General features: G+C 32.2%; 2 protein-coding genes and 1 pseudogene across 4 annotated transcripts; 1 reads left to right on the forward strand and 2 right to left on the reverse strand.

The window, feature by feature from the left end:
- On the forward strand, positions 745–2577 carry LOC107644710 (22.0 kDa class IV heat shock protein). 3 transcript variants are annotated; one of them, XM_021103175.1, is made up of 2 exons: positions 745–1130; positions 1761–2577. In XM_021103175.1, the coding sequence occupies exons 1-2, from the start codon at positions 1048–1050 to the stop codon at positions 2293–2295; spliced, it is 618 nt and encodes a 205-aa protein (XP_020958834.1). In that variant the 5' UTR covers positions 745–1047; the 3' UTR covers positions 2296–2577. The 3 variants fall into 3 exon arrangements, with proteins under 3 accessions (XP_020958834.1, XP_016204124.1, XP_016204123.1); XM_016348638.2 differs by having other exon boundaries at positions 746–1134; positions 1765–2577; XM_016348637.2 differs by lacking the exon at positions 745–1130 and having other exon boundaries at positions 1386–2577.
- On the reverse strand, positions 2705–4977 carry LOC107644709 (pentatricopeptide repeat-containing protein At1g33350-like). Its single transcript, XM_016348636.2, has one exon. It carries the CDS (start codon positions 4778–4780, stop codon positions 3152–3154), a length of 1629 nt encoding a protein of 542 aa, XP_016204122.1. The 5' UTR covers positions 4781–4977; the 3' UTR covers positions 2705–3151.
- LOC107644711 lies at positions 8549–12585 on the reverse strand (annotated as a pseudogene).

The following is a 13601-nucleotide window of genomic DNA, read 5'->3' on the forward strand; positions in this document are numbered from 1 at the left end:
TTAATACCCAAAATTGCTAGATAAAAACCAATCACTATTTAGTAAAATATTTTAAAAAAATTAAAACAAAAAACTCTTATCTATTATTATTCAATTGAAACATCAAGTACTAATTAAATGCAATAAACATACATTAAAAGTGTCATAATAATTATTATAAAAAATTTCAGTTACAAATATTCAAATTCTACAACTTATACATATTAAGACTCTTACTACTCTTCATTTCTTAATCTCTTATACTAATTGTCAAAAATTCCTTAAATTTAATATAACATTTTTATATATTTTTCATTCTTATTCATTTATTTTTTTTTTCATTATTTACAAACAAAAAAACCACAAGAAAAGACAAAGTATAGCCATTAATGCAAATCGAAAAATGAAAAAAAAAAATACAATTTTGTATAACTCTAATATAAATAACCTATATCTTTTTTAAAAGTAAATAAATTCAAAATCTATTTATAATATGTGCTCTAAAATATTTTTAATATAATATTTATTAAAATATACTATATAGTATAAATAATCTACCTCTCCGCGCATTGCGCGGATCTCACTCTAGTTTGCTATATAAAGAAGCTCATATGTCGGATTCATAGATTAAATATTAAAGGAGACTTCTAGAGTTCCAATGCTGATTTTGTAAGGAATATGGAGGGAAGTTGATAAAGTATAAACATAAATAAGATAGTTACATAGAAGAAGGATCTGGAACATGTTGGAAAACTCTTGCATCATCCTTAATAACATGTCATCATCCTAGGTTGGCACTTTCTCAATATCTCTACACATTACCAGAAGAAAGCTTCCATTTTACCATGCCGAGTGAAGCATGTGCCATAGAATTTTCAAGAACCATGCTTCATCTTCTACATATACACATCAAACCTTCAAGTCAGGCATCAAAATTTCGAAAAGTTGAAGAATACAAACAGCAAAGTGTCATAGTCCAAAATAGTTGATCACAACCTATACCTTATTTCCCCACATTTCCACCTGATTCTCCACATTTTTTTGAGTGCTAAAATCTAATAAACAGAAATGAGGCTACAACAAATGAATTTGGGAGTGCTGCTACTGTTCTTGCTTCTTGTTCTTGCTGGCTTTCCATATAAAGTAGAAGGGTATCTGTAAATATACTATATAGTATAAATAATCTACCTCTCCGCGCATTGCGCGGATCTCACTCTAGTTTGCTATATAAAGAAGCTCATATGTCGGATTCATAGATTAAATATTAAAGGAGACTTCTAGAGTTCCAATGCTGATTTTGTAAGGAATATGGAGGGAAGTTGATAAAGTATAAACATAAATAAGATAGTTACATAGAAGAAGGATCTGGAACATGTTGGAAAACTCTTGCATCATCCTTAATAACATGTCATCATCCTAGGTTGGCACTTTCTCAATATCTCTACACATTACCAGAAGAAAGCTTCCATTTTACCATGCCGAGTGAAGCATGTGCCATAGAATTTTCAAGAACCATGCTTCATCTTCTACATATACACATCAAACCTTCAAGTCAGGCATCAAAATTTCGAAAAGTTGAAGAATACAAACAGCAAAGTGTCATAGTCCAAAATAGTTGATCACAACCTATACCTTATTTCCCCACATTTCCACCTGATTCTCCACATTTTTTTGAGTGCTAAAATCTAATAAACAGAAATGAGGCTACAACAAATGAATTTGGGAGTGCTGCTACTGTTCTTGCTTCTTGTTCTTGCTGGCTTTCCATATAAAGTAGAAGGGTATCTGTATCCATTAACAGATCGTCCTATAAACCCCTTGGTTGATCTATGGACAGATCGTTTCCTTGATCCACTTCGTGTTCTTGAGCAAATCCCAGTTGAGCTTGGAAAAAATGATCCATCATCACCCATGGCAATGATGATGACACCTGCAAAGGTAGATTGGAAGGAGACACCAGAAGGGCATGTTATAGCCCTTGATGTTCCAGGGTTGAACAGAGATGAGATCAAGATTGAAGTGGAGGAAGGGAACAGGGTTCTGAGGGTAAGTGGAGAGAGGAAGAAGGAGGAGGAGAAGGAAGGGGAACACTGGCACAGGGTTGAAAGATCCTATGGCAAATTCTGGAGGCAGTTCAAGGTGCCTGAGAATGTGGACTTGGAATCTGTGAAGGCTAAGCTAGAGAATGGTGTGCTTACTCTGACACTGGAAAAATTGTCACCTGATAAGATCAAAGGTCCAAGAATGGTGAGCATTGCAGGGGAGAGTGAGAAACCAGCACAAATCAAGGTCAATGAGACCAAACAGGAGCTGTGAAATAACTGCTAATCATGAATGATGATCATGTTTTGGTTCCGAATATATGAGTAAATGAATATATGAAGAATGGTTTTCAGTTTGGTTTTGTGCTGTGAATGAAAGAGTTGTAGTATGAGGATTATGGTTGTTTTCATGTACCGAAGATACTGGTGTTGATATTGATCAATGATGAGTAAATAAATTATCCATTACTATAAATCTGGCTCCATGTAACATTATAGCTCATTGTTTAACCTCTCTTGATTAGCAATGTTCATGGAAGAAAAATGACCTTACCAAGAGATGTATAAAAATGAGAATGGATATACCAGTCTCTGTTCTTGAATAAAAATAATAATAATATAATGCAGCTATTTAACAACAAAACCTTTTGCAGTATGGAAGTGAAAACATTGTTATGTTCGCATGAGACAAAAATAAGGTGAAATTTTAATTCCTCTCAACAAATTGTATGTGTTACAAGAGTCACAAAAGAATTAGTAACCCAATCATTCACCCACCAAAAGAATTAATTGAACATCTGAGAGACATGAGTACTAGATGAAATACTGTACACTAATGCTACATCAACACCTCTCTAGTGTTTTCCCTTATGTTCTAAGATCCTATTTTAATATTCTAAACGTAATAACAGAGAGAACAAACCTAATGCAGAGTTCTTTTCTTCTTTTCTCTTGATAAATCTTGAAGATCCTAGACACAGGATAACTGCGCCAAACAATTTTGCATAACCATGTCTGTGTCATATATACCAGGACTATTCAGTTCAGCATTGGCTTTTCTAAATTAAATGAATGGTTATATTGCCTATATTCTCTCTCTCTCTCAAATCTAGCTAGGCAAATTTGAAAAGCTATGAGGTTAAGGATTGCAATTTGGACTTGACTTCATTTCTAACACCAATGAGACTTTCCAGGAAACTCTGTATCTCTTCTGCTCTTGGATTTGATAGATCAAGAGAATAGAACTGATAAATTTGATCATCAACCTCAATCCAGCTACAACCTGGAGTCTTATGAGATTTCTGTTCCTTCAATGTCCTCCTTATGTTTCGGACTTCATCCCATTTTCCTAACTCCCCATATATATTAGCCAACATTATACCATAGCTACCATTATATGGATCAATCTCAACTAATTTTTTAGCTGATAACTCTGCTAAATCCATGCGGCCATAAACCTTACATCCATTAAGTAAAGAACCCCAAACAACCTCATCTGGCTCCATGCTCATACCCCTGATAACCTCCATCGCCTCATCAAGTCGACCTGCCCGGCCAAGAAGGTCTATCAAGCAGCCGTAATGCTTAATCTGTGGCTCTATGCCATATTCATGAACCATCAACTCAAAGTAGTAATAACCTTTCTCAACTAATCCTCCGTGAGTACAAGCATTTAGCAGACCAACGAAGGTGACATCATCGGGTCTCACATCACCACCAATCTCAACCATTTGCTCAAAAATGGCAATGGCAGTGTCACTTTGGCCATGAAGTGCCAGAGAATTGATCATCGAATTCCATGAAGTTAAGCCTCTCTTAGAATTCATATCAAAAACCTTCCTTGCCAGCTTGAGGTTGCCACATTTCCCATACATATCCACCAGAGCATTCAACACAAACGAGTCAATAGCAAAACCACTCTTGTAAACATAACCATGTATCCATTTCCCAAGCTGAAGCATGCCCGTGTTGCCACAAGCAGAGAGCACGCAAACCACAGTGACCTGATTCGGCCTGTTACTTTCATATTTCTCCTCCATAGCAAGAACAACCATCTCCCTAAACAACCTAATCCCCTCAGAGTAAAAGCCATTTTGAGTGCAACCCGCAATTACGGCACTCCAAGACGGCACATCCCTCTCCTTCATTTCACCAAACAGTTTCAAAGCACTCTCAACATCCCCAACTCTCGCATACCCAGAAACCATAGCTGTAAACGACACCACATTCCTCTCAGACATTTCATCGAACATCTTCCTCGCATTCCCCAAACCACCCAAACTCCGCGAGTAGGAGTCAACAAGAGCCGTTTCCACAACACACCACTCCTCAAAACCAAATTTCACAATCTGGGCATGCACGGAGTCGGTGCCACGTGGCTCCATAACCTCAGGGCAAGATTTGAGAACATGCGGGTATATAAACTGATCGGGCTTTGGCGCGCCTTGAAGGAGCATTTTTCGAAAGAGCGAAATGGCGGAGGCATGGCCGTGAGAGTGGGAGGCGTAGGCGGTGATCATGGCGGTGTAGAGGTAGATGTTGGGGTTGTGTTGGCGATCGAAGATGATGCGAGCGTATGGGAGATTGGAGAGAGTGAGGGCAGAGAAACGGAGAAGCTTGAAGGCATAGAAGTGGGTTTGGGAGTGGCCAAGAACGGTGAGATAGGATTGAAGCTGCTTGAGATGGTTGAGGTTCTTGCACTTCCCCAGAATCCATAGCACATGTTCGTTTAGATTGTTATGCTGCTGCTTCAATTCCATGCCTTCACTTTTCAGTTACAATAACTCACTTAACTAATTACACATACTCCTCTATTGTAAGTTGTAACACTCACCTTCCTTGAATTACAATTAAGAGTGGAGTCAGAATTAGGCTTTTAAAATTTTTAATCTCTAACTAATTAGTCTCTAAAAGATAAAACAAAAAATTAATACATACCTTAAACGATTTATGTTCTTTTTTTTATAGATAGTGCAAAATAAAAGTTATTTATGTGTTTTATCTATAACAATATATAATGCCAATACATGGATTTGGTGTCTAAAATTCTTTTTCAATTTTACCCTTCCTAATAATCTATCCCACTATATGTCAGTTATTCCACACTAAAAAATTCCACTATCTCATCTTCTCTCTTATCACATACATTTACGTTCTCTCTTATCTCATTAATTCACAATCACTGTGAAGTTCTATGATTATTTCTTTCCTCTCTTATTGTCTATCATCTCAGATATAAAGATAATTGGTGTCTAAATTTAAATTCCAATATTGCTTCTAAAAAAAATTTTATTATTAAAAAATTCTTTCATCAGTTAACATTAAATATAAATTTTTTTATCCTTTTTTTACAGTAATCTGATTAAGATTTTTGTATTGAATGTAAATTATTATTATATATTTTAAAAAAATAAATTTATACAAAATAATTTTTCACTTATCATACTCTTCTAATATACTCTTAGGTACTTACACACTATATAATGTTAATTGGCGTCTAAATTTAAGTTCCAATATTATCCTAGAGAAGTTTATTATTAAAAAAATTTCTCCCATACATCCGTCCGTTACGTTGAATAAAAAAAATTTTCACACATTTTTCATAGCAATTTTATCAAAAATGTTCTGTTGGATGTAAATTATTTATTCCGATTTTTTTATTATGAATATACTTTTAAAAGAATAAAAGTAAAATAGTGTAATAGGACAATATTTTTTTAAAAGAATTTACACAGAATAATTTTTGTACTAATATATTAGGATTCATTTTACATATAATATTCATTCATCCGAGTTTATTTATGGAGTATCTTATAAAAATTATATTTAATTAATTTTTTTATCTTATAACCATTTTATATTTTGAAATTTAAAATTTTGTATTTTTATTTTTATTCATGTTTTATTTTTATGTTTTATTTTAGTTCTGTTAATAAAAAAATATTAACATTAGTTTTAATGTTTAACTTTTAGAATAAATAAAAAGATGGAATCCTTTTTATAAATTTGATGATTAAAAAACTATTTATTATAGAATAAGTTAAGTCTATTTCTTGACTATAGGAATATATATAATTCACTCTTGAATATAATCAAAATAAATATATATTTATTTAATTTTTTAAATTTTACATTAATTATTAAAATCATGATACAATGGATGTACTCCTATAAAAAAAATGAAAATGACTTCATAACTATTTTTTGTTGGAAAAAAACATTACTCAATAACTAATAGAGTATAATTTAAATAACTATAGATAAGTAACATAAGTAATAAAAAATAGACATAAAATTTGACTTTTTTTTGTTATTTGGTACAAAAATAAATATAATAAAATAAATCACCGTTCTCATACAGAATGACATAAAATTTAATATTATCCTTTTCTAGAGCCATCTATTTTTTTTAGTTTTTATCCTTATTTTTGTACTTTATTTTAATTTTATTAAACCAAAAAATACTAATGTCATTTAACTTTAATTTTTAACTTTTATCATAAATGAAAATATGTGACTCTAAACGTATTAGATAATAGAAAAAAAACTCATAATAAAAAGAAGTTAAATTTACTCATTCGTTATATGTATAGGAGTGTAGATGATTCACATAAGAGTTACGAGATTTTTTTTTTGAACTTTTATTTTGAAAGTAGTATTCACTTCTGAGTGTAACAATTATAAACTAATATATGTTAGTAACTAATTGTGATTGAAGAGAAGATAGAAAGAGAATAAAAACGGAAGAAGGAAGAGAGAACAAGCTAATATAAAAGTGGTGGTAAGGCATATGTAGATAGATAATATTAAGAGAAAGAATAATAAAAAAATTAAAAATTCTAAAAGAATAATAAGACTAAAAATAATTTAAAATATTGAATATAAAATTATAAGAAATAAAATGTTTTTAGCTATTAAAATTATGCGAGAGAAAGAGTGATTTAAATATAAATTTTTATATCTGTTTCAAATTAAATATAATTGAAAAATAAATAAATTTACAAATATTTATAAATTTTTATCTTCATTGTTACACATAGTAACAACATAATGATTTTAGTATTATACCTAAATTAATTTAAATAAATTCAATTATGCTATTTAATTATTCTATACAAAATTTTTGAATGCTTGATATCTTAAATTTTTTTTAAAATGATAAAATATAACTTAACAAGTAAGTATGAAAAATAAGTATATTTATAATAGTTATACATTTAGATATCTAAATCAAACAAAAAAAATAATTTTTTTAACAAATCTTTAATAACTCAAAAGTTAACACAATAGATATGTATGGATCAAAGTGATAAACAAGAATGAGAGCATCAATAATGGTAATATGATATTGTGGTAAATAAAAGAAGAAAACAAAAAGGGAGAATAAAACAAGGCAACATAATAGTGACGGCGAGATAATAATAGTTATATATGTAAAAAAATAATTAGAGAAAATAATAGTGTATAATATGATGAGATGATAAAATCAAAATAAAAATTAATAATTTTAAAATAATAATAAAATTAAAGATAATTAAAGATGTTCAATATAAGATTAAAATGAGCCGCTAGTTATTTATAGTGACGATACGGAGATATGAAAATAATTTTATTTTAGAGAGTGAAGTATTTATTATTTTTTAAGTATTTATATAACTCTCATTAACTGTTATCTATTTATATCGAATTTTAATAAAATAGGTGAAGTTTCACCTTCCAAAAATTGTTGTATCTTTAAAAATTTTTGATAAACAGATATATAACTGTAATTAATGGTATATATAAATACTACCATTAAATTTTATATAATAAATTAACGGAACTACATAGGATGTTTATCATTTATTATTGTAAAATACTTAATTGGTAGTTTTTTTAGATATTAATTAGTCCGACATTGAAATATTCAGTAACTTAATTATCAACTTACTTATAATTTTTTTTTTTTAAATTAAGCTAAGCTTCAATGTTTAAAGTAAAAATTTATAGTTAGAGTTTATCATAATTAATTAATTATGTAAGCATGCTTATCAAGTAGTAAGATATGTCTTTATTATTGTAGTGTTGTTCTTCTGTATATTATTATGTTATTATGGAAATAAAATTATGTTATGTTGTATTATTGTTGAAGTGTCTATATGAATGAATGATCTTGGACAAATTAATCATAGAGTTTATACTTTCATTTTTTTTTTTATTCATATATTTGTCCCTTGTGTATTAATATTTTTTTTTACTTTATCTTATTTTGTTTACATAAAATAACAAAAGTATCTTTTATAACAATATTAAATAAATTTTAATTATTTTTATCTCTAAATTTTCTATGTATAAAAAATTAAAAATTGAGTGTGTTTCTGGATGAGTTCTCAATCTAAAGACTCAAATCTTACTACTCTACCTAAAGTGGACCTATACTATCAACGCAAGGAAAATGCCCAATATTAATTTTACACAAGTCATTTTTCTATTTAACTAAGTATATATTGCGTAAAATTAATAAATCTATGCAATGTGAGTGTAATATATTCTAGAATAAAAATAATATTAATCTGAATGATCCAATATTAAGAATATCTAGCCAGTGTACTGTAATTAATCACTAACGGATCTAAAAACGATTACATGAGTACAGATATTGATGAACATGTCACCATCTGATTTACAAAACAAAAATTAAATAAATTCCTAGAAATTGAAGCCAAAGACTTATGCACAAAATATTGACCTCTGTAAGGACACCAGATTCATCACTGCAATAATTTGATTGCTATGACCTGGGGCTGAACCATTTAAATACTTCTAATGGAAAAATTAATACCAATGTTGTTGAGATGCCACCACAATTATTTGAAAAGTACATAGCTAGAAATAATTTGACAAAATTTACCAATATTCAACAGTAATTGTTGAATGGTTTGTTGCTTAAGCCAATCACAGTGCCAAATAATTCTTGATTTAATTTTGTCAAATTAATTGTGGCTATCACTTTGAGTTTCCATGCTACTAGCCCTTGCTGTTATCAAGCTTCCACATAAATATTTATACCTATTTGTCTTCCTTCAAAGTTTCCATTTCTTCTGTATCTTCATAATTTCCCTCCCTTTCTTCCCCAACTTTGCTCATATCAGTGATCATTTCCTCACAGTTATCTTCTTTCATGTTTTCACTTGCTGTTACCTCTATACTGTTCCCCTCATTGTCCACTTTCAAAGTTTTCATTTCCGGAATATCTTCATCATTTCCCCCGGGTTTACTCGCATCGGTGATCATTTTCTCGCGATTCTCTTCTTTCGCATTGTTGCTTGCGGCTTCTGTCATTATACAATCCTCATTATCCACCATATCTTCCTCCTTCACAGTTTGTATTACCTGGAGAAATTCTGATGGAATAGCAGCTGGGTCCAGCACCCTGCAACCCTTTGGGGCATTTGGAGCTTCTTGACCAGTTAGAAAATACGAAGGGACCTGATGCGAGAACTGATACATCTCTTCCCGCCGGATTATCCTGATTTCTTTTGGATCTGAGTGGTGACGAAATACCGCCCTGAACCCAGCCACTTTGAGCAGAGGAATAACAACTACACCGCACTCTTCATTAAAATCCTCGAGTACTTCAACCATGTCAAACTTGCGTATAACCTCGTCGGCTGTCAGCTCATTCCATTCAGGAGACCAACTCCTATAAAGGGCCCAAACATCCCCTTTCCTGGGGTATATACAGATGGCACCATGAATACCTTTTCTCCACCTAACCTTGTGAGAAAAGAAATTGATGTTGTTACAGATTTCATGTCTGCCTCTTCTGAAATCCCCACAAGTTTTTGAAAAGCCTGAAGCCACCCAATTCAGGGGGGGCAGTTCACCATTGGTGTTTGAGTTAAGCCAAGAGATTCGCAACGTGAATGGATTTAGCGAAACCACACTGTGGATCTTCGCATAATACCGTGGCATCCCATCATCATTGTCATACAAAGCCCATACTTGATTTTCACCAAAAGATCCTTCCGTTCGATCCTTGTCAAAATCAAGAAAATCAGGATCTGGGACATCTATTCGCATTGTTTCCAAAATTTTAGCAATGGTAGTACTAGTAGTAGTACCTGCAAATGACTCGAGGACTTGGGCTCCACTCTCTCTGTCTTCTGACTTCGCAATGTTGCTTTCAGTACACAAATCAGGGTTACTTAAAAATTTTTCACCTTGCTCATTTGCTTTCTTGAAGCCATCCTCACACCCTTTAGCTAAACTATCAAAAGTATTTGACCGAATTTCCCTGAGTTTATCGCTAATTTCTTTTCTAGCTTTATCCATAAGAATATCCTGCAGTTCTGCTGGGGAAAAATCTCTTGCATATGCTCCTACTGCTCCATTTCCCACTCCCATTCGATTTACAGGTTCCTTACCATTGACATCCTCCATGCCCCCCCTTTTTCTCTTACCAGAATTGAAGTAACCCTTTTTAGAACCATGCTGCTTCCTTCTTAAGGCCTCTTCCCTTTTGGTAGCTGCTTGTGCCCGCCCCGACGTTTGGGGTTGCCATGTTCTTTCCAGCATGAGATTTGCTTTTATTAGGTCCTTGACGATTCTTCTGATGTGAAAAGTCCCATGAAGCTGCAGGTCTAATACCGCTTGAAGGTGGAGGAGCAGTTTCTACAGCCAAAAATGCCTCATGGCAATTGGGACACAAGAGTTTAAGGTTAAGATAGACTCGTAGATACTCATACTGCATTTTGCATCTGTGGCAAACAGTCCAAAATGTATTTCCTTTTGGCTTATGGGTAGAAGATGAGGAGTGTTCTTTCGCAGTATTCTTCTGAGTCCTTGCACTTGAAGGGGCAGTCTTAGCAAAATTGTAACTGCCATTAGCCCCTGTTGCTGCTGATGAACCTCCAAACTTCGATGAAACTTTCCCGGCTTTTGTTTTTCTCTTCTCATCATATGCTGCCCTTCTAGACTTATCTGATAGTAAACTCCACGCCTCTGAAATAAGTTTAAAGGCCCCATCTGCACCAACGGACTTGTTTTTGTCAGGGTGAAGCATAAGAGCTAGCTTCCTGTACTGTTTCCTAACTGTATCATCATCGGCAAATGGGTCAACACCGAGTACACCATACCAATCTGCTTCTCCATTTATTTTACGCTCGGCAGAAATATACACATCAAGTGTTGCTAACATCTGAGGAATGCCCTCAAGATCTGGAAACAAATTTTGAGCTTTCAAAGCAAATTTCTTTGCACCCAAAGTATCCTTTGCATTAAACTTCCTCTCTGCAATTTCTTTAGCTCTGTTTGCCTCGTCCTTATTGCACTCCATTTCTGTGGCCTGCCCTCTTCACTTTCTCGTCTACTTCCTTAGTGTTCTGTTGTAATACAACACCGACATTTCTCAATTCAAAAATATTTTGGCATCTTGAGCAATTCTACATAGTTTGAGCTCCTGCTCTGCTTCGAAACGCCATTGCAAGATGGATACAAACCCTACATGAAAAAATCATATTATAATTAAGAAATAATAACTTGTACAGCAAAGTAAATTAAGGAATTGACAAATACAAAAATACAATAGCGATAGTATTCGGGTAATTTCACGGTACGCTCGAGTGCATGAAATGTCACATATTCATTGGCCAGAAGGTACTATACACGTGCACAAAAAGGGTTGAAGTGTGGGACCTCTACAAAGTATCCAAAAATGTTTGGACGCGCAATAATGCGCTCTAAGGATGGCTAAAAACAATAAATTCTGGTGGCGCTTGAGCATTTCTCATATTTTAATTGGCTATAACCCAGTTTTTTTATGGAAATGATTGAAATAGAACGGATCGAAAATTTAAGAACTACCGCTTTTGCAGCATCGGCACAGTAGCGGAATGGCTTTACATTCATATCCACCATGTTCTTTGCATCTAGCACGTGTAATCCGAATGGACACATATCGGAATGTATGTATATAACAACAGTAGTTGCAACTGAATGAAAACTAAACAGACAAAAATAATCAACTTATTTTTCTGTAATCACAAAGCACACAACCTTATTCCTTGCCCATGAACACAATCATAATCACAATCACAATTCACAAAGCTTATAACTGAGGAAATAGAGAACAAAATTTCCTAAGCTAAACTAAGCAGTAAAAAAGCAGAATGAGAAATTACCCAGTGCTCAGGAACTTGAAACTGGTGTATACCAAATCTTTCACCGCAATCTCAACCAGCGAAGAAGTTGAAACCCTAAATATTAACTACAACAAATTTGAGAAAAATCAGAAAAGGGTAGCCCTAGAATGAGCAAAAGTTTAAAAATTTGGATTGCAAACATTGTAATAAAGAGACGATGCAGCTCTAGGATTGAATGATGCTACAAGGGTTAAAGCGAAAAACAGAACAGCATTCATATAAAGAAAAAAACTGAGAAGATTGTTGGTGGTTACTTACAGTTACAGATAGAAACGCAGATCGTTTGGAAGAAACTTCAGAGAAATTAAATTGATCTCCAGAGAGTCTGAATTTGGGTTAGAGGGGTGTTCTTCTGCTATGTGTCACTTTTCGTTGTCGAAGGTTCAAAATTAAAACAAAATAAAATTTAAGGGTATTTTTAAAACTTTTGCCAAACTTCAGGGATAAAAAATATTCTTTATAATAATTTTTTGACATAAAATTTATCAAGAGTCAAATTTCACCGATTTAAACCCAATTTTAGTGTGATTTAAAAGTAGTAAATTTTTACCGGATCTAAGACTGGGTAAAGGGTTTCAAAAATAAACCCAATCATAATTTAGGATCGGATCTGGATAAAAACAAACTCGACTTCACACAATTCATATGCACCCCGAGTATTAGCCTATCTTTGGATATCCAATTCGACCCAATTTAATTGGATAAGATTGTAAATCCGATCTACTTTGAATAAAATTGAGTACAGAATAATTAATTTGCGCGTTAGATAAAATACGGATTGAGATTCAATCCTATTTGATTAATCCACATTCTATATATATATATATATTGCTATGAGTGAGGATTAAATAAAAAATCTTTTATTTATGTAAAAAAAATTTAACCATTAATTTAATATTTTTAATTGAAAATTTAACGCTTTATTTATATAAATACTAAATTATAATTTCAATATCTCATCAAATTATTGAATATTGCATTTTATTTATGACTCACATGTAAGATATACTTACAAATTAAAAGCAGATATGATTAGGGTTGGCATATTATAAATTCGCGAGAAAATGTATGATTGAGTTTTTAGTTAAAAAATTAACTCTCGAATAAAATTAGGGTTGAGTCTAAATCCTACTCTATCTTACTCATTGTCACCTCGACTTCTATGGAAGATTTTTTTTAGTTTAATTTTAATGTACTGATAATGTAAAGTATTTTATACAGTTGTATAATCATATTCGTGTTTTTATGACCATTCACGTAATTAATATAAAAAGTAGTTATTTTTACTGATATAACGTTGCGTAGTTAAATACACGTATAAAACTATATACTGATAATACACCAAAATTAAATTCTTTCTTTTTAACCTTAACATTATTTTGGATTTTGCTAATGCTCA

The sequence above is a fragment of the Arachis ipaensis genome, chromosome B05, assembly GCF_000816755.2.
Source record: "Arachis ipaensis cultivar K30076 chromosome B05, Araip1.1, whole genome shotgun sequence".
In the NCBI taxonomy this organism is placed as follows: domain Eukaryota; kingdom Viridiplantae; phylum Streptophyta; class Magnoliopsida; order Fabales; family Fabaceae; genus Arachis; species Arachis ipaensis.